General features: G+C 45.5%; 1 protein-coding gene across 1 annotated transcript; it reads left to right on the top strand.

Moving 5' to 3' along the window:
• The first annotated feature begins 7,680 nt into the window (after nucleotides 1-7,680).
• LOC115170781 (transmembrane protease serine 9-like) lies at nucleotides 7,681-19,447 on the top strand. The gene is made up of 10 exons (XM_029727073.1): nucleotides 7,681-7,810; nucleotides 10,274-10,294; nucleotides 10,448-10,610; nucleotides 10,901-11,178; nucleotides 11,604-11,740; nucleotides 11,977-12,229; nucleotides 12,362-12,539; nucleotides 17,872-18,128; nucleotides 18,415-18,512; nucleotides 18,636-19,447. The coding sequence occupies exons 1-10, from the start codon at nucleotides 7,753-7,755 to the stop codon at nucleotides 18,990-18,992; spliced, it is 1,800 nt and encodes a 599-aa protein (XP_029582933.1). The 5' UTR covers nucleotides 7,681-7,752; the 3' UTR covers nucleotides 18,993-19,447.
• Nucleotides 19,448-24,639: the final 5,192 nt, after the last annotated feature.

The following is a 24,639-nucleotide window of genomic DNA, read 5'->3' as shown; positions in this document are numbered from 1 at the left end:
TCTTCAGAATCATCCACAAGACGGGAGACCAGTTGTGTCCATTGCATACTCTCGCCCGTATGTCGTACATGATTCATGATTTGCTCCATTTTTAGCACACGCTCTACATTAGCCCAGGTATTATGGGTTGTGTAAAATGATACATTGTTCATTTTATTTTCAATAATTTGATGCATCACATTTGTAAGTTCTCTCAAAAGAAAAAACGTATTTATTCTCTCTAACAACGTATGTATATAGTTCCCCATTGCTTTACATCTAAATAACAAATAGGTATTGTCACTCGGTCTCTGGGGTTTTGTTGAGCCAGAAAGTCATCACGTCCTCCACCACAGCTTCCCGGTATTTGTTGTCGTCCACCAGGGTGTGTCGGATTTCTTTGAGTTTCTCGTGGATGTAGATCGCCTCCTTCAGTTCATGTAGGAAAGCCTCGGTTACCCCGTAAACTCTGGGAACAGACGGCACAAGACCCATAGACTCCAGGGCTCTGACCAGCGCAGGTATAAACTTGCAGGACCACAGTCTTTTCACCAGCTCCTCAAAATGGTTGAAGTAGTATTTTGGGGGCTCGTATAAACACGGATGCCGGTGCTGGCTGGGGTGATTGATCTCACAACCGAGGCATTTTTCACATATATACTCTCCAATCACCACGTTTAAAAGTGTGGCTACAGAGGCCTTGATGGTGTCCACAAAAATAGTACTGACCACCCCATCAAACACATCCTCAGGCTGTGGACATGTAGGGGGTGTCGAGGGTCTTGGCTGGGGGCAGTAGAATGGTTGGCTGCTAGACATACAGTCCTTAGGGTCTGGCCCCCATGACGTATCAGAGTCCATGTATGTTGTAGGAATATCCATGGTATATGCTGAAATGAAGAAGTGGAGGCTTTAAGGGACATCCTTTTATTGTAGAACCAGGCCTTTGGGTGGGGTCAGGGCGTGGTTAACGCATCCGCGTACTTAGTTTTCTTCGGGGGCTGACCCTTCTGAGGATGACCCTTCTTGGGATTGTTTTGAATCATAATCCTCAGGATTCGTACATATTATGCACTTCCTTAGCCGAACAATGCTCTGCCACTGTTGGCTCTGTACAAGAAGAACGTCCAACAACTCTAACATGCTCAATTCCATTAGATCCCAACTTTTAAAAGGAATAAGCATGCGCAACCTGAAATTCCCAGTCAGGCCACCATCACGAATGTTTTGGTTGCGGGTTTCCTCGTTGCTGATATAGAACTCCACGCAGCCACATGGAAGTCCATTCTTTCTCTGTATTTTCACCCTGTGAAATACTCTTCCTGAGGAGTCTGGGGTACCTTCCCAACGGGTCTCGTAGCCCGTGAACAAGCTATACCCCTTGGTGATAACTCTCAGTTCGGGACACAAAACCTTGCAAAAAAACGCCCAGTCTTCAGCCCCATAGTCCACTCCTAAAGTCTGGTCTGTATATTCTCCACCTTCGGCTACAGTATAGAGTTTCACTCTACGGGCCGGGTAATCAAACTGATACCCCCAGTGCTGTAAAAACAAAGATATTGCATATGTCTTCACATCCCAGAGTTGTATACTTGGTGGAAGCACCTTTGGCCGAAATTACAACTGAAATTATTTTTTACTAATATTCTGCCAACTCTTTGGGCAACATACTTTTGGTCATGCAGTGTATGTGGACTCCTGCTCGTCAAACATCTAATTCCAAAATCATGGGCATTAATATGGAGTTAGTCCCCCTTTGCTGCTATGACAGACTCCACTTTTCTGGGAAGGCTTTCCACTAGATGTTGGAACATTTCTGCGGGGACTTGCTTCCATTCAGCCACAAGAGCATTAGTGGGGTCGGGCACTGATGTTTGGCGATTAGGCCTGGCTCGCAGTCAGCGTTCCAATTCATCCCAAGGGAGTTCGATGGGGTTTTATCTGGACATGGTTCGTCAGGACTTCAAACAGCCGAAGCTAAGTAACATTAACATGATGCCTTCTAATTGCAGTCGTTGTACTCATAATATACAGGAGAACGATCGCCTTACGGCAAGGATAGCTGTGCTGCAAGCCCAGCTTCAGACGCAATCGTTAGGCAAGGGTCATTTCAGTGTAGGAAAGGATGAAACAGCGTCTGTGCCACCAGCAAGTACAGATAGTAACGTTAGTATAAACCCCCTCGCACGGTCCCCGCAGCCGGACATCTTTCTCATGGTTTCTGAAGGGAAACGCTGTAGGAATGCTCAACCGGTGTCGCTTATTCAGCCGACAGAAACTTTCAACCGGTTCTCCCCGTTAAGCGAGTCGGAGTCGGAGGCCGAGACTTCTCTGGTCTCTGCTCCTCCCGTTGTGGGGTCTGAGACGCCGACGGCTCCCACCATTAGCTCTGACAAATTGAAAACCCTAGTCGTTGGCGACTCCATTACCCGCAGTATTAGACTTAAAACTAATCATCCAGCGATCATACACTGTTTACCAGGGGGCAGGGCTACCGACGTTAAGGCTAATCTAAAGACGGTGCTGGCTAAAGCTAAAACTGGCGAGTGTAGAGAGTATAGAGATATTGTTATCCACGTCGGCACCAACGATGTTAGGATGAAACAGTCAGAGGTCACCAAGCGCAACATAGCTTCAGCATGTAAATCAGCTAGAAAGATGTGTCGGCATCGATTAATTGTCTCTGGCCCCCTCCCAGTTAGGGGGAGTGATGAGCTCTACAGCAGAGTCTCACAACTCAATCGCTGGATGAAAACTGTTTTCTGCCCCTCCCAAAAGATTGAATTTGTAGATAACTGGCCCTCTTTCTGGGATTCACCCACAAATAGGACCAAGCCTGGCCTGCTGAGGAGTGACGGACTCCATCCTAGCTGGAGGGGTGCTCTCATCTTATCTACGAACATAGACAGGGCTCTAACTCCTCTAGCTCCACAATGAAATAGGGTGCAGGCCAGGCAACAGGCTGTTAGCCAGCCTGCCAGCTTAGTGGAGTCTGCCACTAGCACAGTTAGCGTAGTCAGCTCAGCTTTCCCCATTGAGACCGTGTCTGTGCCTCGATCTAGGTTGGGCAAAATTAAAAATGGCGGTGTTCGCTTCAGTAATCTTACTAGTATAAAGACCTCCTCCATTCCTGCCATTATTGAAAGAGATTGTGATACTTCACATCTCAAAATTGGGTTACTTAATGTTAGATCCCTCACTTCCAAGGCAGTTATAGTCAATGAACTAATCACTGATCATAATCTTGATGTGATTGGCCTGACTGAAACATGGCTTAAGCCTGATGAATTTACTGTGCTAAATGAGGCCTCACCCCCTGGTTACACTAGTGACCATACCCCCCGTGCATCCGGCAAAGGCGGAGGTGTTGCTAACATTTACGATAGCAAATTTCAATTTACAAAAAAAAAAAAAAAGACCTTTTCATCTTTTGAGCTTCTAGTCATGAAATCTATGCAGCCTACTCAATCACTTTTTATAGCTACTGTTTACAGGCCTCCTGGGCCATATGCAGTGTTCCTTACTGAGTTCCCTGAATTCCTATCGGATCTTGTAGTCATAGCAGATAATATTCTAATTTTTGGTGACTTTAACATTCACATGGAAAAGTCCACAGACCCACTCCAAAAGGCTTTCGGAGCCATCATCGACTCGGGTTTTGTCCAACATGTCTCTGGACCTACTCACTGCCACAGTCATACTCTGGACCTAGTTTTGTCCCATGGAATAAATGTTGTGGATCTTAATGTTTTTCCTCATAATCCTGGATTATCGGACCACCATTTTATTGCGTTTACAATTGCAACAAATAATCTGCTCAGACCCCAACCAAGGAAGATTAAAAGTCGTGCTATAAATTCTCAGACATCCCAAAGATTCCTTGATGCCCTTCCAGACTCCCTCTGCCTACCCAAGGACGTCAGAGGACAAGAATCAGTTAACCACCTAACCGAGGAACTCAATTTAACCTTGCGCAATACCCTAGATGCAGTTGCACCCCTAAAAATTAAAAACATCTGTCATAAGAAACTAGCTCCCTGGTATACAGAAAATACACGAGCTCTGAAGCAAGCTTCCAGAAAATTGGAACGGAAATGGCGCCACACTAAACTGGAAGTCTTCCGACTAGCTTGGAAAGACAGTACCGTGCAGTATCGAAGAGCCCTCACTGCTGCACGATCATCCTATTTTTCCAACTTAATTGAGGAAAATAAGAACAATCCGAAATTTCTTTTTGACACTGTCGCAAAGCTAACTAAAAAGCAGCATTCGCAAATGGAGGATGGCTTTCACTTCAGCAGTAATAAATTTATGAACTTCTTTGAGGAAAAGATCATGATCATTAGAAAGCAAATTACGGACTCCTCTTTAAATCTGGGTATTCCTCCAGGGCTCCATTGTCCTGAGTCTGCACAACTCTGCCAGGACCTAGGATCAAGGGAGATACTAAAGTGTTTTAGTACTATATCTCTTGACATAATGATGAAAATAATCATGGCCTCCAAACCCTCAAGCTGCATACTGGACCCTATTCCAACTAAACTACTGAAAGAGCTGCTTCCTGTGCTTGGCCCTCCTATGTTGAACATAATAAACGGCTCTCTATCCACCGGATGTGTACCAAGCTCACTAAAAGTGGCAGTAATAAAGCCTCTCTTGAAAAAGCCGAATCTTGACCCAGAAATTATAAAAAACTATCGGCCTATATCGAATCTTCCATTCCTCTCAAAAATTTTAGAAAAAGTTGTTGCGCAGCAACTCACTGCCTTCCTGAAGACAAACAATGTATACGAAACGCTTCAGTCTGGTTTTAGACCCCATCATAGCACTGAGACTGCACTTGTGAAGGTGGTAAATGACCTTTTAATGACGTCAGACCGAGGCTCTGCATCTGTCCTCATGCTCCTAGATCTTAGTGCCGCTTTTGATACCATCGATCACCACATTCTTTTGGAGAGATTGGAAACCCAAATTGGTCTACATGGACAAGTTCTGGCCTGGTTTAGATCTTATCTGTCGGAAAGATATCAGTTTGTCTCTGTGAATGGTTCATCCTCTGACAAATCAATTGTACATTTCGGTGTTCCTCAAGGTTCCGTTCTAGGACCACTATTGTTTTCACTATATATTTTACCTCTTGGGGATGTCATTCGAAAACATAATGTTAAATTTCACTGCTATGCGGACGACACACAGCTGTACATTTCAATGAAACATGGTGAAGCCCCAAAATTGCCCTCGCTAGAAGCCTGTGTTTCAGACATAAGGAAGTGGATGGCTGCAAATTTTCTACTTTTAAACTCGGACAAAACAGAGATGCTTGTCCTAGGTCCCAAGAAACAAAGAGATCTTCTGTTGAATCTGACAATTAATCTGGATGGTTGTACAGTCGTCTCAAATAAAACTGTGAAGGACCTCGGCGTTACTCTGGACCCTGATCTCTCTTTTGAAGAACATATCAAGACTGCTTCAAGGACAGCTTTTTTCCATCTACGTAACATTGCAAAAATCAGAAACTTTCTGTCCAAAAATGACGCAGAAAAATTAATCCATGCTTTTGTTACTTCTAGGCTCGACTACTGCAATGCTCTACTTTCCGGCTACCCGGATAAAGCACTAAACAAACTTCAGTTAGTGCTAAATACGGCTGCTAGAATCCTGACTAGAACCAAAAAGTTTGATCATATTACTCCAGTGCTAGCCTCCCTACACTGGCTTCCTGTTAAGGCAAGGGCTGATTTCAAGGTTTTACTGCTAACCTACAAAGCATTACATGGGCTTGCTCCTACCTATCTTTCCGATTTGGTCCTGCCGTACATACCTACACGTACGCTACGGTCACAAGACGCAGGCCTCCTAATTGTCCCTAGAATTTCTAAGCAAACGGCTGGAGGTAGGGCTTTCTCCTATAGAGCTCCATTTTTATGGAATGGTCTGCCTACCCATGTGAGAGACGCAGACTCAGTCTCAACCTTTAAGTCTTTACTGAAGACTTATCTCTTCAGTAGGTCCTATGATTAAGTATAGTCTGGCCCAGGAGTGTGAAGGTGAACGGAAAGGCTGGAGCAACGAACCACCCTTGCTGTCTCTGCCTTGTCGGTTCCCCTCTTCCCACTGGGATTCTCTGCCTCTAACCCTTTTACAGGGGCTGAGTCACTGACTTACTGGTGTTCTTCCATGCCGTCCATGGGAGGGGTGCGTCACTTGAGTAGGTTGAGCCACTGACGTGGTCTTCCTGTCTGGGTTGGCGCCCCCCCCTTGGGTTGTGCCGTGGCGGAGTTCTTTGTGGGCTATACTCGGCCTTGTCTTCGGACGGTAAGTTGGTGGTTGTAGATATCCCTCTAGTGGTGTGGGGGCTGTGCTTTGGCATAGTGGGTGGGGTTATATCCTGCCTGTTTGGCCCTGTCCGGGGGTATCATCGGATGGGGCCACAGTGTCTTCTGATCCCTCCTGTCTCAGCCTCCAGTATTTATGCTGCAGTAGTTTATGTGTCGGGGGGCTAGGGTCAGTCTGTTACATCTGGAGTATTCTCTTGTCTTATCCGGTGTCCTGTGTGAATGTAAATATGCTCTCTCTAATTCTCTCTTTCTCTCTTTCTTTCTTTCTTTCTCTCGGAGGACCTGAGCCCTAGGACCATGCCTCAGGACTACCTGGCATGATGACTCATTGCTGTCCCCAGTCCACCTGGCCATGCTGCTGCTCCAGTTTCAACTGTTCTGCCTGCGGCTACGGAACCCTGACCTGTTCACCGGACGTGCTTGTTGCACCCTCGACAACTACTATGATTATTATTATTTGACCATGCTGGTCATTTACGAACATTTTAACATCTTGACCATGTTCTGTTATAATATCCACCCGGCACAGCCAGAAGAGGACTGGCCACCCCTCATAGCCTGGTTCCTCTCTAGGTTTCTTCCTAGGTTTTTGGCCTTTCTCAGGAGTTTTTCCTAGGGAGTTTTTCCCAGCCACCGTGCTTCTTTCACATGCATTGCTTGCTGTTTGGGGTTTTAGGCTGGGTTTCTGTACAGCACTTTGAGATTTCAGCTGATGTACGAAGGGCTATATAAATAAATTTGATTTGATTTGATTTTGATTTGATTTGATTTGTTGAGGTCAGGGCTCTGTGCAGGCCAGTTGTTCTTCCACACCAATCTTGACAAACCATTTTTGTATGGACCTCGCTTTGTGCACGGGGGAATTGTCATGCTAAAACGGGAAAGCCTTCCTTAAACAAAGTTGGAAGCACAGAATCACCTAGAATGTCATTGCATGCTGTAGCGTTAAGATTTCTCTTCACTGGAACTAATGGGCACAGCCCGAAACATAAAAAACATCCCCAGTCCATTTTTCCTCCTCCACCAAACTTTACAGTTGGCACTATGCATTGGGGCAGGTAGCGTTCTCCTGACATCCGCCAAACCCAGATGGTGAAGCGTGACTCCTCACTCCAGAGAACACGTTTCCACTGCTCCAGAGTCCATTGGCTGTGAACAGTTCTTGTGTTGATGTTGCTTCCAGAGGCAGTTTGCAACTCGGTAGTGAGTTTTGCAACCAAGGACAGGTGATTTTTACGCACTATGTGATTCAGGGAAGAGAGAAAGAGGAGAGTGGGAGGAGAGAGAACAGGTGTTTCCGGGTATATGTATGTCTCAGGTTTCAGTGTGGGAGAGGAAGATAGATAAAGGGGAGGAGTGAAGGCAAAAAGTATGAACACTCAAAAAAAAGTATGAACACTCAACAGGACAGGCTGTAGTGGCAGGCATTGAAACGATGGAAGTCTCCAAAGCACTCTGTTTGGTGACTCTACTAGTTGCTCTCTTTTCAAAAGGTAAGAGATGAGATTCCTGTTATTCCACTGCTTTCCTTCTATTGACTGGTGAATGGAGTCAAGGAGTTGGTCAGGTTTAGAATTTTCTTGGTGGTGGGCTATATGGGCCGTATTGACTATTTATAGAATACAGGCATAGCCGATTACACTGTTTTGGGCCTTGAGGGATGCCCTGTGCCTAATTTAAGGCAGAAGGTTCACGTTTGTCAAATATTTGTCTAAGACATGAATGTATGTTGTGTGAGCGAGGTATAACGTGTGTCCTTAAAGACATTTATCAGTCTAAAGTGGAGCCTCATGGCAACATAACTTAATTACACTGCAGAAGGGTCAGTGTGTTTTAGGGTTTGTGGACCAGTTGAACTTATACATCTAATTTCAAAGCAGTAAGGAAAGTGAAGGGGGTGTTAGCCCAAGTTGTGTCACAGCCGGTCGTGACCGGGAACTCCCAAGGGCGGCGCACAATTGGCCCAGCGTCATCCGGGCTAGGGGAGGGTATAGGCCAGCTGGGGTTTTTCTTTGACTGTGTTTGCCTCCGACACATTGGTTCCCAATATTGTCTATCGATATTAATTGAAGGTTAAGGTTAGGCTTTAAGTTAGCAGTGTGATTAAGGTTAGGTTTGAAATTGTAGAAATAGGCAGGGTTTAGGACTTTGGCTGTGTAAACTAGTGTTAACCAGATATATTGGAGCGGCTGACTTCTGGGTTAGCGAGCAGTGTGGATATGAAGCATCCCGACGAGAAAATGGGGGACAACATAATACAAACTAGGCAGCCAGATGAATCCCCTTCAGGACTATATTTTGCATGAGAATTTGCATCTGTGAACAGCCTGAGAGAAAAATCTAAAGCACTGTCAAGAAGAGACGTCTCTATTCTAAAGACCTATTTGTAAATTGAAACATGAACCACATCTGCGGCCTGTGAGACTGTGGTTTGTTCTTAGATCTAATACAGCTGTAAATCCAGTATCAATGAGCCTGTAAAATGAATGACACTTGGTGCCCCTGTTTGTGCCACTGGACCTGACGTGAAAAAGACGCACCTTAATTAGGCCTATCAGTCTTTCACTGGTGTGTGTGTGTGTGTGTGTGTGCGTGTGATTGCCTTCTGAAGTGTTTGGAGAGTTGCGCAAGACCATTGAATGGCTTTTTAACACTAGTTCAATTAGCATGTAAAGGAAATGTTGTGCCATCAGCTGATAATGACATATTCCATCTTAACAGAAACTTGAGTCACCAATGCAATGCTCGTCTGTACTTGTCTTAAGGGCAGAGTACAGGGAAGAAATTGATGTTCTAAAGTGTATGAACATTGGTCGTGTTTGTCGTCATAAAAAACAGTTGGATGGAATAGTATATTTTATATGTTCATTATGTAATGCAATGAACTTGTAGAAACAAAAATTTGTTTGTAGATACGTCTGATTTGTCTGTTTACCTCTATGTTGTATACATTCATTAAAAAACATGACCTAATTTTAAGTTAGTGGGTGGGGACTGAATGTGAAGCCAGTCAACCTGACAGTCACACCCATAGAGCACCCAGAGGTAGGGTGCTCCTTTAGCTTCACTGGTCTGAAAAGACAGGAGGTGAAAGTGTTATTATGACAGACGTTTAGCAGTGGGCTTAATTTCTCCTGTCCAGTTCTTTTAGATTAGCTCAAATAAAGGAACGTAGGTGAGGAGAGGAAGCCTCTTTAGGCCATTGATTTGTCACATACAGAGAAGATTCAAAACAATAGTGGAGGGAAGAGAAGGGTGATTGGGTGAACTATCCGGTTTAGACAAGTCTTAGAATGCATTATAAAACATGACCAAGTATTCTTTCATGGGAAATCCCCATACAGTCATACAGCAATGATGACTGTTTGTTGTGACCACATTGCTTTCTTTTAATGATTGTGCATTTTATCTTGTTCTTTGTTTCCTGATGAGCCGGTTTTTCTTTAGCTCTCTAAAGATGCAGTATATATTTCCTCATCCTCTTTATCTTATTCATAAGGCTTTGGTCCACAAATTATATTTATCTAGTATTAGTTCATTAGTATAAAATAAAAACATATTTTTGTAATTCTGAGAGTAATCTATTCTCCTAGGTTGTTTCAATAGGTAATGTGTTAAACACATTCTGGACAATGTTAAGTGGACAGCAGTATTAGGTAACATACAGTGATGAAAGACGTTTTGACAGATGGCGTTTGGTTTAACAATCCAGACTCATAATAAGAAAACAGCTGAAATAGTTTGTTCACAGGAAAAGTCTGTATGGACACTAAATACACACAGTACCGTCAGAAACCACAATAATCATTCACAGCCAGCCAGCCAGACAGACAGCTCCAAGACTGTATGTTTCTACTATAAAACCAATGGGGTGAAAAGAGTTATGAATTACATGTTTGCCCACAGTGTGCCAAAACCAAACTGTTCAACTGTTTTCTGCTTCTCCTGTTTTTCAGTGTCTCACTCTCAGTTGGATGGTAAGTCCCCTCCTTTTTCAATCAAATGTCTGTTATTTTCCTAATTGAATGACTTAACCATGCTCCTATTCACTGACTAACTAGTGAGCTTTAATCTCTTCACTTCCTGTGTGTTATATTTTGTAATCCCTCGCCCATCTGTGTCTTTGTTAGTGTGTGGAATCTCTCCTCTCAACACTAGGATCGTGGGGGGTCAGGATGCTCCTCCAGGGAGTTGGCCATGGCAGGCCAGTCTGCAGAAATCTGGCAGACATTTTTGTGGGGGATCCCTTATTAACAAAGAGTGGGTGCTGACTGCTGCTCACTGCTTTCCCAGGTGAGGACCCATAAAAAAACGACTTAATTCAATCAAATCTGTATTGTAGCATTTCTACAAACTGTCATAATAATAATAGATTTAGATTTTCATGTGATCACATAAAACCACAATGTTTTTTTGGGACAGTAAACAGACTTTCCTCCCCATCATGTTTTCAAAATGAGATGTGGGAAGTAAAGGGAGTAGTTTGTAAATAAATGATAATTCTCAAATATTGCAGAGGTGGGTGCTACAGGCCCTTCAAACATTTAATACAATTCTAACTTCAAACTCTTTCTCATCACCAGAACATCAAATAGTACATCAAATTTGCTGGTCTACCTGGGTCGTCAGAACCAGCAGGGCTCCAACCCTAATGAAGTGAGACTTACGGTCAATCAGATCATCTGCCACCCCAACTACATCAGTAGAACCAGTGACAACGACATGTGTCTGTTGAAGCTCTCCTCCTCCGTGACTTTTACCAACTACATCCGGCCAGTCTGCCTAGCTGCACAAGGCAGCTCCTTCAATGCTGGCACTACTAGCTGGGTCACAGGCTGGGGCACCCTCAGCAGTGGAGGATGTGAGTACACAGATATAGCTTGTTTTAACTACTACTGATAATGGATCAGAATTATGAGAGGTCTTGTGTATGTTGAGGAAGCCCTTTTTCTCATGGGTTGAAAGTCTATCCTCAGTGTCCCTGCCCTCACCACAGACTAGAGCTGGGCGATATGGACAAAAATGTATACCGCAATAAATTACCTGAATTGATGCGATAACGATAAGTTTAACATTCATGTGCCCCAGTTTTTTTGATTAGCCTTTAAACTACTACTAGTTTTATTGTTGTAGCTATCAATTGTCCCATTAACAATCACCCATATTAGCAAACTTATTTCATTTCAAACTTCACATTGTCTAGTATGAGCTACTTATCGTAGTGAAGAATATCAGCAATGCCTGTGATAAGTGGTTGGTGTCTACATTTTCGGTTTATCATCCCAGCTCTACCACAGATCCTACAGGAGGTGGATGTGCCAGTAGTGGGAAACAGGCAGTGTAACTGTAATTATGGAGTTGGCTCCATCACTGACAACATGATCTGTGCTGGTCTATCAGCAGGAGGAAAGGATTCGTGTCAGGTAAAATCTCTTGGGTGTCCTTTTTGTTTATTACAGTGTCAGTCAATTACACATTGAGCCAATTCTCCGAAAACAGGTTATACCTAATCCTAGACTAAAAATAATCTTCAAGAGATTCCCCATTGAAAATAATTTTTTTGTCTGAGACTAGGCTTCATCGAGGAAACTGACCCACCATATTTCATAATCCTGTGACAATTCAATCCCAGTGACACTGTAAATCTGTCTATGCATAGGGGGACTCAGGAGGTCCGCTTGTGAGCAAACAGGGTACTCGCTGGATCCAGTCTGGAGTTGTAAGTTTCGGCTACGGCTGTGCTCTGGCAAATTACCCTGGTGTGTACGCCAGAGTTTCCCAGTACCAGACCTGGATCAACAGCCAGATTACCAGTGCCCAACCAGGCTTCATCACCTTCTCATCCAATGGGACTAACTCTGACCTCAGTGTCACCTGCACCACCACCTCCCCCCCTACTACCACACCCGCACGTACGTACCTATAGTCTAACTTGTGCATATGGCTAAACATTGATGTGAATCTCTACCTATGTGATAAATCTGACTACTGGATTACTCCCTTTTATTTGTCTCTCAAACTTGTATCCGCCTCTCCCTCTGCAGCTGTGGTGTGTGGCAGCGCTAGCGCCTCTTTGAACTCCCGTATTGGTGGGGGAAGCTCGTTGGCGACAGCAGGCTTGTGGCCCTGGATAGCCAGCCTACAGAAAAACGGAGCACACGTTTGTGGGGGCACGTTAGTGGCGGTGGACTCTGTCATGAGCGACGCTAGCTGCTTCTCCAGGTAAGTTAACTCTACCTGTATTTCAAAGGGGAGAGCAAGTAGTTAAGTGGCGGATTAAAATGTCAGTCCTGACATGATTCTAAGGAAATCTAGTCATATAACCTACATTTAGATTTTTGAAGGTGCCATTACATTAACATTTAGTGACACTTTCCTTTTCAACCCTCATGCAAAAGGTTAACCAAGGTTAATTAGTCCGACGTAGGAAATCCGTACAGTCCTTGTGCTAGTGAAAATAATTTTAGGGACATGGGAACAACACTTTACATGTTGGGTTTATATTTTTGTTCAGTATACATAACCCATACATGTCACATTCATAAGCAGTACATATGAATTTCATTCATACTTATGTTAACTACAAGTAAGAAAATGTCAACTTGCTACAATCATAATTGCATTCAAAATGATGACAACATTCATACTAAAAAGTTTGATGCACTATGCCGAAATCGTGCCACCATTTGTCTAACTTCAGTTTATGTGATAAAACAAGCAGTCATTGTGTAGAGAAACATTGTACATTCTAAACCACTGTGAAATACACTGCTCAAAAAAATAAAGGGAACACTTAAACAACACAATGTAACTCCAAGTCAATCACACTTCTGTGAAATCAAATGGTCCACTTAGGAAGCAACACTGATTGACAATAAATGTCACATGCTGTTGTGCAAATGGAATAGACAACAGGTGGAAATTATAGGCAATTAGCAAGACACCCCCAATAAAGGAGTGGTTCTGCAGGTGGGGATCACAGACTAATTCTCAGTTCCTATGCTTCCTGGCTGATGTTTTGGTCACTTTTGAATGCTGGCGGTGCTTTCACTCTAGTGGTAGCATGAGACGGAGTCTACAACCCACACAAGTGGCTCAGGTAATGCAGCTCATCCAGGATGGCACATCAATGCGAGCTGTGGCAAGAAGGTTTGCTGTGTCTGTCAGCGTAGTGTCCAGAGCATGGAGGCGTTACCAGGAGACAGGCCAGTACATCAGGAGATGTGGAGGAGGCCGTAGGAAGGCAACAACCCAGCAGCAGGACCGCTACCTCCGCCTTTGTGCAAGGAGGAGCAGGAGAAGCACTGCCAGAGCCCTGCAAAATGACCTCCAGCAGACCACAAATGTGCATGTGTCTGCTCAAACGGTCAGAAACGGACTCCATGAGGGTGGTATGAGGGCCCGACATCCACGGGTGGGGGTTGTGCTTACAGCCCAACACCGTGCAGGACGTTTGGCATTTGCCAGAGAACACCAACATTGGCAAATTCGCCACTGGCGCCCTGTGCTCTTCACAGATGAAAGCAGGTTCACACTGAGCACGTGACAGACGTGATAGAGTCTGGAGACGCCGTGGAGAACGTTCTGCTGCCTGCAACATCCTCCAGCATGACCGTTTGGCGGTGGGTCAGTCATGGTGTAGGGTGGCATTTGTTTGGGGGGCCGCACAGCCTCCGTGTGCTCGCCAGAGGTAGCCTGACTGCCATTAGGTACCGAGATGAGATCCTCAGACCCCTTGTGAGAACATATGCTGGTGCGGTTGGCCCTGGGTTCCTCCTAATGCAAGACAATGCTAGCCCTCATGTGGCTGGAGTGTGTAAGCAGTTCCTGCAAGAGGAAGGCATTGATGCTATGGGCTGGCTCGCCCGTTCCCCAGACCTGAATCCAATTGAGCACATCTGGGACATCATGTCTCACTCCTTCCTCCAACGCCACGTTGCACCACAGACTGTCCAGGAGTTGGTGGATGCTTCAGTCCAGGTCTGGGAGGAGATCCCTCAGGAGACCATCCGCCACCTAATCAGGAGCATGCCCAGGCATTGTAGGGAGGTCATACAGCCAAGTGGAGGCCACACACACTACTGAGCCTCATTTTGACTTGTTTTAAGGACATTACATCAAAGTTGGATCAGCCTGTAGTGTGGTTTTCCACTTTAATTTTGAGTGTGACTCCAAATCCAGACCTCCATGGGTTGATAAATTGGATTTCCATTGATTATTTTTGTGTGATTTTGTTGTCAGCACATTCAACTATGTAAAGAATAAAGTATTTCATAAGATCATTTCATTCATTCAGATCTAGGATGTGTTGTTTAAGTGTTCCCTTTATTTTTTTGAGCAGTATATATTTTCCATAACCAAAAATATTGTATATTCAGCTGTTTGAAGCTGGTGTAAAAAACTGAAAGTAAAAGATGCAAAAACTTCAGAACGGGAAGCATAGAAATAGCATACATACAACGCATCTACCACTTCTTAGACTTGCTTTCGACGGGAATGAAATTTCTATGCGAATTTGGTCGGTCGCCCAAAAAGTAGTATATTGTATGACAGGTGTCTACCTAGGGAATAACACATTCTTCATCAAATCAAATTTATTTATCCTCTCTAGGGTATGTGGGACGAACTCGTCCCACCTACGTAACAGCCACTGAAATCCAGTGGCGCGATTTTTGAATCGTTAGAAGTACTATTACTTCAATTTCTCAAACATATGACTATTTTACAGCTATTTAAAGACAAGAATCTCGTTAATCTAACCCCACTGTCCGATTTCAAAAAGGCTTTACAACGAAAGCAAAACATTAGATTATGTCAGCAGAGTGCCCAGCCAGAAAAAATCAGACAGCCATTTTTCAAGCTAGCATATCATGTCACATAAACCCAAACCACAGCTAAATGCAGCACTAACCTTTGATGATCTTCATCAGATGACACACCTAGGACATTGTGTTATACAATACATGCATGTCTGTTCAATCAAGTTCATATTTATATCAAAAACCAGCTTTTTACATTAGCATGTGACGTTCAGAAAAAGCATAACCCCCGCAAACTTCCGGGGAATTTACTAACAGTTTGCTAAATTACTCACGATAAACGTTCACAAAAAGCATAACAATTATTTTAAGAATTATAGATACATTACTCCTCTATGCACTCGATATGTCCGATTTTAAAATAGCTTTTCGGATGAAGCACATTTTGCAATAATCTAAGTACATAGCCCGGCATTACAGGGCTAGCTATTTAGATACCCACCCAGGTCAGCCTCCACCAAAATCACATTTCCTATAAGAAAAATGTTCTTACCTTGCTTGTTCTTCATCAGAATACACTGCCAGGACTTCTACTTCAATAACAAATGTTGGTTTGGTCCCAAATAATCCATCGTTATATCCAAACAGCGACGTTTTGTTCGTGAGTTCTAGACACTATCAGAATGCTTCTTCACGGTCCCGCGCATGGCGCATTGGCGTGTCAAAAATGTCTAAATATTCCATTACCGTACTTCGAAGCATGTCAACCGCTGTTTAAAACCAATTTTTATGCCATTTATCTCGTAGATAAGTGATAATATTCCGACCGGGAGTATGCATTGAGCCTAAACAGCCGAATAAAATTTATCCTCAGGAGCGACTCATGCACGCGCCTCATTCAAAGGTCCTCTGAGTCGACACTTACAAAAGGTGATAATGTGTTTCAGCCTGAGGCTCCCTCGTAAACCTTCAGTTATTTCCCGGGCTCTGAGAGCCTATCGGAGCCCTGGGAATTGTCACGTTACAGCTAAGATCCTTACTTTTCAATAAAAAGATGCAAGACGCACGACTCCTTGTCAGACAGGGTACTTCCTGCTTCAAACCTTGTCAGGTTTTTGCCTGCCATAGGAGTTCTGTTATACTCACAGACACCATTCAAACAGTTTTAGAAAATTCAGAGTGTTTTCTATCCAAACCTGAACAATAATATGCATATTCTAGCTTCTGAGTTGGTGTAGGAGGCAGTTAAAAATGGGCACATATTTTTTCCAAAATTCTCAATGCTGCCCCCTAGCCCGTAGAGGTTAAATAGCCCTTCTTACATCAGTTGATATCTCAAGGTGCTGTACAGAAACCCAGCCTAAAACCCCAAACAGCAAGCAATGCAGGTGTAGAAGCACGGTGGCTAGGAAAAACTCCCTAGAAAGGCCAAAACCTAGGAAGAAACCTAGAGAGGAACCAGGCTATGAAGGGTGGCCAGTCCTCTTCTGGCTGTGCCGGGTGGAGATTATAACAGCACATGGCCTAGATGTTCAAATGTTCATAAATGACCTGCATTGTCAAATAATAATAATCATAGTAGTTGTCGAGGGTGCAACAAGTCAGTAACACAAGAGTAAGTGTCAGTTGGCTTTTTCATAGTCGATCTTTGAGAGTATCTCTACCGCTCCTGCTGTCTCTAGAGAGTTGAAAACAGCAGGTCTGGGACAGGTAGCACGTCCGGTGAATAGTTCAGGGTTCCAGCAGGTCTGGGACAACAGGTCTGGGACAGGTAGCACGTCCAGTGAACAGGTCAGGGTTCCATAGCTGCAGGCAGAACAGTTGGAACTGGAGCAGCAGCACGGCCAGGTGAACTGGGGACAGCAAGGAGTCATCAAGCCAGGTAGTCCTGAGGCATGGTCCTAGGGCTCAGGTCCTCCGAGAGAGAGAAAGAAAGAAAGAGAAAGAGAGAATTAGAGAGAGCATATTTAAATTCACACAGGACACCGGAAAAGACAAGAGAAATACTCCAGATGTGACAGACTGACCCTAGCCCCCCGACACATAAACTACTGCAGCATAAATACTGGAGGCTGAGACAGGAGGGGTCAGGAGACACTGTGGCCCCATCCGATGAAACCCCCGGACAGGGCCAAACAGGTAGGATATAACCCCACCCACTTTGCCAAAGCACAGCCTCCACACCACTGGAAGGATATCTCCAACCACCAACATACCATCCCGGGACAAGGCCGAGTATAGCCCACAAAGATCTCCGCCACGGCACAGCCCAAGGGGGGGGGCACCAACTCAGACAGGAAGACCACGTCAGTGACTCAACCCACTCAAGTGACGCACCCCTCCCAGGGACGGCATGGAAGAACACCAGTAAGCCAGTGACTCAGCCCCCGTAATAGGGGTAGAGGCAGAGAATCCCAGTGGAAAGAGGGGAAACCAGCCAGGCAGAGATAGCAAGGGCGGTTCGTTGCTCCAGCCTTTCCGTTCACCTTCACACCCCTGGGCCAGATTACACTTAATCATAGGACCTACTGAAGAGATGTGTCTTCAGTAAAGACTTAAAGGTTGAGACTGAGTCTGCGTCTCTCACATGGGTAGGCAGACTATTCCATAAAAATTGAGCTCTATAGGAGAAAGCCCTGCCTCCAGCTGTTTGCTTAGAAATTCTAGTTACAATTAGGACACATACATAACCCCTACATATCACATTTATAGGCAGTACATAAGCATTTCATAAGACAGCAATCAGAATGTAGTTTAGTGTCCCTCACTAAACACAACTCATTCCATCTCTCCAGCCAGCCCAATGCCTCTCAATTGACCGTGATCCTGGGTCGTCTGAAGCAAAACGGCTCCAACCCTAACGAGGTAACCCTGAATGTCATCAACATCACCATGAGCAACTTGACGGGCAACAACGTGGCCATCCTCCGACTGGCCAGCAAACCCAAGTTGTCTAACTACATCCAGCCTATCTGTGTGGACCAGGGAACCAGCACCTTCAGCACAGGGACTAAGTGCTGGGTGGCTGGCTGGGGCACTGGCCAGGGTGGGGGTGAGTGGATGGACAACTGTCTTTGTGTGTTTCTTAGAAATGTGCCTGCTCAGTAACAAGCTCTATAGATCTGAAAGAATTGGAAAAGCAATGGAAGTACTGTAGGTCCACCTTTCCTTTGATAGGATAGGTGGGATTTTCAACATAATGCTTACACCCTATCCAGGCCTCTCAGATGTACACACATGCCTAGGGTAGGGGCTGGCTAGGGATTGTTTCCGGAAAGATACGACCTTAGGAGTGTGGGTGTGTATTGGTATGTAATAAACTCTCTCTTTGTCCTCAGCTGAGCAAGTCCTGCAGGAGTTTCAGACCTCTGTGGTGGAATGCGTGAATGTTTCATCTTCGGACAACATTTGCACCGGACCTGTGACACTATTGCAGGTATGGCACAGTTGATCTATAAATCTGTCTTACTATTTTGCACATAACAGTATGACCATAACAGTAACCACATAACAGTATGACCATATTAACCCATGTTTTTCTCTGCTTCTCTCCCCATAGGGTGATGTGGGTGGTCCTCTGATGTGTAAGCAGGGCAACTCATGGTTTCAGACTGCTGTGTTGACTGTCGGCAGCAGCAACGCCACTAGCGGCAACACCACCAGCACTAACAGCACTAGCAAAGCACGATTGAGCCGGAGTCTTCGCGCCTCTCCCAACCAAGTCTTCACCAAAACCTGCCACTTTAAGGACTTCCTGACTTCCACATTGGGAACCTTACTATTCCCCGCCACAACCATTAATCCCACGACCCCTTCAGCTGGTTGCAGCAATGGAGCTTCCCCGGCCCACTCCTCCTTCTCTCTCTTTCTTGTCCTCTTCTCCCTCTCCTCTGTCCTCCTGTTGGGCTGGGATTGACGCTAAGCAACTCCATGGCAACCAACCATTGACAAGCACTTTCTGTAACTTCCAACATATCAAAAGTCTATTTTTCTAGCAATTAATCAATTTCTGTCAGTGACTGGCAGTGTGTCAAAGTGAGGATTGCAACGTTGAATTCAGGGAGCCTTCATCTCCAGTCACTTGAATGATGAATGTTTACAATTTCCCCTTTGTTTTTCTTTACTATGTCAAATCCAATCAGTAATGTATATTTTTGCTATCACTTTTTTTGTATCAGTAACATTTTCTGGACAATATTTGTTGACTCAAACAGCACTGTTTAAGTTGCAATATGCAACATTTTCTGTTCAAAGCTGTCTGGGCATGTGTAACAGTGTTACATTAATATCCAGATGAATATGACTGTAGTAGCACACTTGACTTTCTCCAAAGATTATAGTAGTCTATTCTACAGTATCTGTGAGCCAAAATGACAAGTAGCCAACATGCACTGAACTATAAGATAGTCATACTGCACTTTACTGGACATGTGCCATGGATTATTATATACTTAACAAATCACAATGTTATGATGATGGTTTTAACAAAACCGTTAACTAAATAGCTCTAATACTTAGTTCTAAATTAACTGAAGACTTTATAGCCTTCAGATTATCCCTTGAAAGGCCCATTGTGTCACGCCCTGACCTGAGAGAGACGGTTTATTTCTCGATTTTGTTAGGTCAGGGTGTGGGGTGGGCAGTCTGTGTTATATTTCTATGTTGTCTTTTTCTTTGATTGGCTGAGTATGGTTCCTAATCAGAGGCAGCTGTCTATATCGTTGTCTATGATTGGGAATCATACTTAGGCAGCCCTTTTCCCTCCTTCTGTGTGGGATCTTGTTTTTGTACAGCTTAGATTAGCCTGCAGAACGTGACGTTCGTTTTCCGTTGTTTATTCTTTTGATTTAGTGTTCTGAGTTCAAATAAATATTTGATCATGAGCACTCACCACGCTGCACCTTGGTCTCCTCATTATGACGTTCGTCACACATTGAGTGTAATTAAGAGAATGTAGAAAGAATTTACAGAAGTTTAAGGAAACCAGGAAAGGCAAATGTCTAATAGATTTGGGGTAAATTTAGAAATTGGGAGGGGGAAGCCGAAAGACAGTCATACAAGAAAGTTAAAGGAATAATGGAGGAAGAAGAAGAAGAAGAAACAGTTGGAGGAAGATAAAAGAAGGAGAAACAGGGATGATGATAATGACTTTCCACCCCCCATTATCCCCCTGTATCCACTGCACCAAATCCGTTCCATGCACCGGCCACATTGAGTCCCGTCTCTGTTGTTGATGGACTCTGGGAACTTAGTCCACCATCAACGTCGACCCCTAACATGCAGCTAAGTCCCTCACCCACAACGGTCACGACCAGAACAGGTAAAAAAGGTGACCCAAACACAACCTTTCTACAGGCACCTCTGGTAATGTCCACTAATCCACAACCACGACCTGTGGATGGTGAGGAGGGCCATGACGAATGGTACCCGCTCTTTGACATCCAGAAGACTTGAAGACAGGGCGAAATGAAGGACATTGCTAAAGAACTTCCAGATCCTACAAAGGACGCTAGTGATTTTACCACACAGCTAATTAAGATGGCCCGGCTGTACAAGCCATCTACAGCTGAGATTGTGCACATTTGCCGTATCAAGATGAGGCTGCGATGGGCGGACGTGGAGGGAGGCTTTGATGAACACTACCAATGGGAAAAGGGTGGAGCCTACCCAACTAACTACACTGTGTGATTGCATAAAAGAACATTACCCACCCATGACCGATTGGGAAGCTATCTATAGTTGCACGCAGAAAGCTAAAGAGTCATTGGAAGACTACAGACATAGGCTACCGTAAGCATAATGACTGATGGCCGCCAAACCAATGACTGATGGCCGCCAAAATGATGACTATGACAGACTCTTGAAGGCTGCCCTAATGAATGGACTTTTGCCAGCCCTTGGTAAACAGGTTGAAATGACCTGCATTGGCTGGGAAACTGCCAGTCTACAAGCGGTTATTGAACACTGTAAACACGATGAGAGGCAAAAACTGTCTCATGAAGACAAGACAAAACAGAGGATAGAAAAGGAGGAGTGAAGTTACAAGCTGCACAGCTGGCTTTTTATCAAGGACAGGGCCAGTAGCGGCAGGCTCAGGAAAGACCTCAAAATGATGGACGGAAGAGGAGGGGTAGCCAGTGCTGACGGGTGGGCCAGAGAACAGCAACAACAGGACAGGAACTTTGCTTGTCACAACTGCAGAAAACAGGGACATTTTGCCAGAACTGTCACACCCTGATTTGTTTCACCTGTCTTTGTGCTCGTCTCCACCCTCCTCCAGGTGTCACCCATCTTCCTCATTATCCCCATTGTATTTATACCTGTGTTCACTGTTTGTCTCTTGCCAGTTCGTCTTGTCAGGTCTTACCAGTGTGTTTTCCCGTCTCCCTGCTTTCTCAAGTTCTGTCCCCTAGTTCCACGGTTCTGACCATTCTGCCTACCTTGACCCCGAGCCAGCCTGCCATTCTGTACCTGCCTGACTCTGACACGTTTACAAACCTCTGTCTGTCCTGACCCCGAGCCTGCTTGCTGTTCTATACATTATTGACTCTGCCCTGGATTGCGGACCTCTACCTGCCTTTGACCTGTCTTTTGCCTACCCCCAGTTTGGGTCAATAAACACCTATGACTCTAGCTGTCTGCATCTGGGTCTTATAGGCGGGTCACTCACAATACCTCTCCCATCAACCTACGAGTGTCAGGGAACCACAGCGAGGCAATGCAATTTATGCTGATTAAGTCTCCTCAGGTTCCCATGGTATTGAGATTATCTTGGCTCCAGCGACACAATCCACTCATAGACTGGACTGCTGGTGCCATTATGGGCTGGAGCCCATTCTGCCACATCTATTGTCGGAAGTCAGTGCAGCCTGTCCATGGACGTCTTCCTGTGGGCTCGGAAGTTGCCCCGGACCTCTTTGCCATTCCCGTGGAGTACCAGGACCTCCAGGAGGTTTTCAGTAAGGCCCAGGCCTCTCCGCACCGACCCTATGACTGCGGGATCGACATTCTCCCAGGCACCACACCGCCCCAGGGACAACTATACTCTTTGCCGGGTCCTGAGACCAAGGCTATGGAGACCAACATCGAGGACTCTCTAGCTGCAAAGTGTATCCGTCCTTCTGCCTCCCCAGCCGGTGCAGGGTTTGTCATTGTGGAGAAGGACAAAACCCTGCGCCCATGCATCGACTACCGGGGCCGACTACCTGCCCTTCACCTACATTACAGTGAAGAACCGCTACCCGCTACCACTCATCACCTCGGCCTTCGAGCCACTCCAGGCGGCCATCGTTTTCTTCAAGTTGGACCTGCAGAATGCCTACCATCTGGTGTGGATACGGGAAGGGGACTATTGGAAGACAGCCTTCAACACGGCCAGCGCCCACTACAAATACCTGGTCATGCCATTTGGACGCCCCTGCTGTGTTTCAGGCCCTAGTTAATGACATTCTCCGCGACATGTTGAACTGGTTAGTTTTCGTCTACCTCGATGAGATCCTCGTTTTCTCCCACTCAGCCCAAGAACACGTGCTCCACATCCGACAGGTCCTCCAGCGTCTCCTAGAGATCTAGCGTTTTGTGAAAGCGGAGATCCCCTTCCTTGGTTACTTCATCGCTGAAGGGAATGTACAGATGGATCCCGGGAAGGTGAGAGACACGAGGTGGGTCGGCCCCAGCCTACGTCCAGAGTGCAGCTGCAGTGTTTCCTGGGATTTTCAAACTTCTATCACCGCTTTATCTGGGGTTACAGCACCCTGGCTTCACCCCTGTCTGCACTCACCTCTCCCAAGGTTCTGTTCACATGGTCCCCAGCTGCTGACTGGGTGTTCCGGGACCTCAAGCACCGCTTCACCACTGCTTCCATCTTGGTTCATCCTGACCCGTCAGTTTGTGGTGGAGGCCGATGCTTTGGATGTCGGTGTGGGGGCTGTCCTGTCCCAGCATTCTGCCCTGGACCTCAAGTTACATCCCTGCGCCTTCTTCTCCCATCGCCTCGGCGAGGAACTACGATGTGGGAAATCGTGAGCTTCTTGCGGTGAAGATGGCTTTGGAGAAGTGGAGACGCTGGATGGGGCGGAACATCCGTTCATTGTGTGGGCGGACCACAAAAACCTGGAATATCTCCACACCGCCAAGCGTCTCAATTCCAGGCAAGATAGGTGGGCCCTACTTTTCACCCAGTTTAACTTCTCCCTCTCCTACCGACCAGGATCCAAGAACATCAAGCCGGATGGGCTGTCACGCTGCTATAGCCCCATGGCTACACCCATGGACCTTGAGACCATCCTTCCCACCTCGTGTCTGGCGACGGCACTCTGCTGGGGAATAGAGAAGCAGGGCCATGAGGTGCAGCGTTCCCAGCCGAACCCCGGGGGGTGGTGGGGCAGATTATGTTTGTGCCTCCTCGGGCAAGGAGTGGGCCCACCCGGGCTCCCATCGGACCCTGGCCTTTGTGCGGCAATGCTTTTGGTGGCCTACCATGGTCTCGAAGTCTCCGCGTTCGTCGCCACCTGCATGGTGTGTGCGCAGAACAAGACTCCTCGGCAAGGTCCGGCTGGTCTTCTTCAACCACTGCCTGACCCTCACCGTCCCTCTTCTTACATGTCCCTGGACTTTGTCACAGGCCTTCCTGTCCAACATGGTCTCAACATGTGATTGGTACTATGCATGGGACATACAGGATATTGATGGGTCACATTATTGATGGGTCACCCTACTGACAAAATGTTCTCAACTGCTCGCAGTCGTTGGAAACAAAAAGGCAGTTTTATGTCATAGACTGGCTTACATTGCACCGCACATTTCTCACCATTGACAAGAGATTATGAATAAAATTGTCTGTAAGGGACCACACCCCAAGAGAGCTTACATACATGAAGGGAACATTTCGGCATTTGCTGTATGATTGATGAGAAAGTCCATATTGCAAATGTACGATCCCTTACTAGACGTCCGTGAATGTTTGTAAAATTGACGGACGGCGGCGGGCCGTGCACCGGGGCCAGATCTTCTGGGAAGTCATCGAACGAAGTCTCTCGGACGTTCGGTTTTCATTTAAGAAAATTTTCATATTTTGGTCAATTTTCACATGACCCGGAAAAAACCAGCAGAGGGCGAATGGATCATATTGCAAATGTACAAAACATCACGAATCACGACGTGGCCTTTTCTCCTAAACGGAAAAGACTTCGAAGACGAAACTTGGCGAGCATAGGTTTGGCATAATGGGCAGTTGTCCCCGAACAAGATGGAGTCGAGGCCGCAACGCTTTTTGAGTTAACCTGTTGGACTTACCCTAGGATAGGGGGCGCCACAGCGCATTTTGAAAAAAAATCGTTCCCATTTTCAACGGCCTACTAATCAAAGTCAGAAGCTAAGACATGCATATACTTATTTTATATGGATAGAAAACACCCTAAATTTTCTAAAACTGTTTGAATGGTGTCTGTGAGTATAACAGAACTCGTATGGCAGTCAAAACCCCGAGACCGATTGAACCAGGAAGTGGAAATCTGAATTGTGGACTCGACTTCACAGCCTTACCTATAAATCACAACGTAAAA

This window comes from Salmo trutta, chromosome 32 (assembly GCF_901001165.1).
Source record: "Salmo trutta chromosome 32, fSalTru1.1, whole genome shotgun sequence".
In the NCBI taxonomy this organism is placed as follows: Eukaryota; Metazoa; Chordata; class Actinopteri; order Salmoniformes; family Salmonidae; genus Salmo; species Salmo trutta.
The sequence above is the reverse complement of the archived record's forward strand: the minus strand, read 5'-3'. Positions and strand labels throughout refer to the sequence as shown.

Bases quoted from the DNA above. Each gene is read 5' to 3' on its own strand.
- LOC115170781 (XM_029727073.1), top strand. From the start codon at position 7,753: ATGGAAGTCTCCAAAGCACTCTGTTTGGTGACTCTACTAGTTGCTCTC. The intron at 10,295-10,447 runs GTAAGTCCCCTC...TGTCTTTGTTAG, and splicing joins GTCTCACTCTCAGTTGGATG to TGTGTGGAATCTCTCCTCTC. The intron at 10,611-10,900 runs GTGAGGACCCAT...TCTCATCACCAG, and splicing joins GCTGCTCACTGCTTTCCCAG to AACATCAAATAGTACATCAA.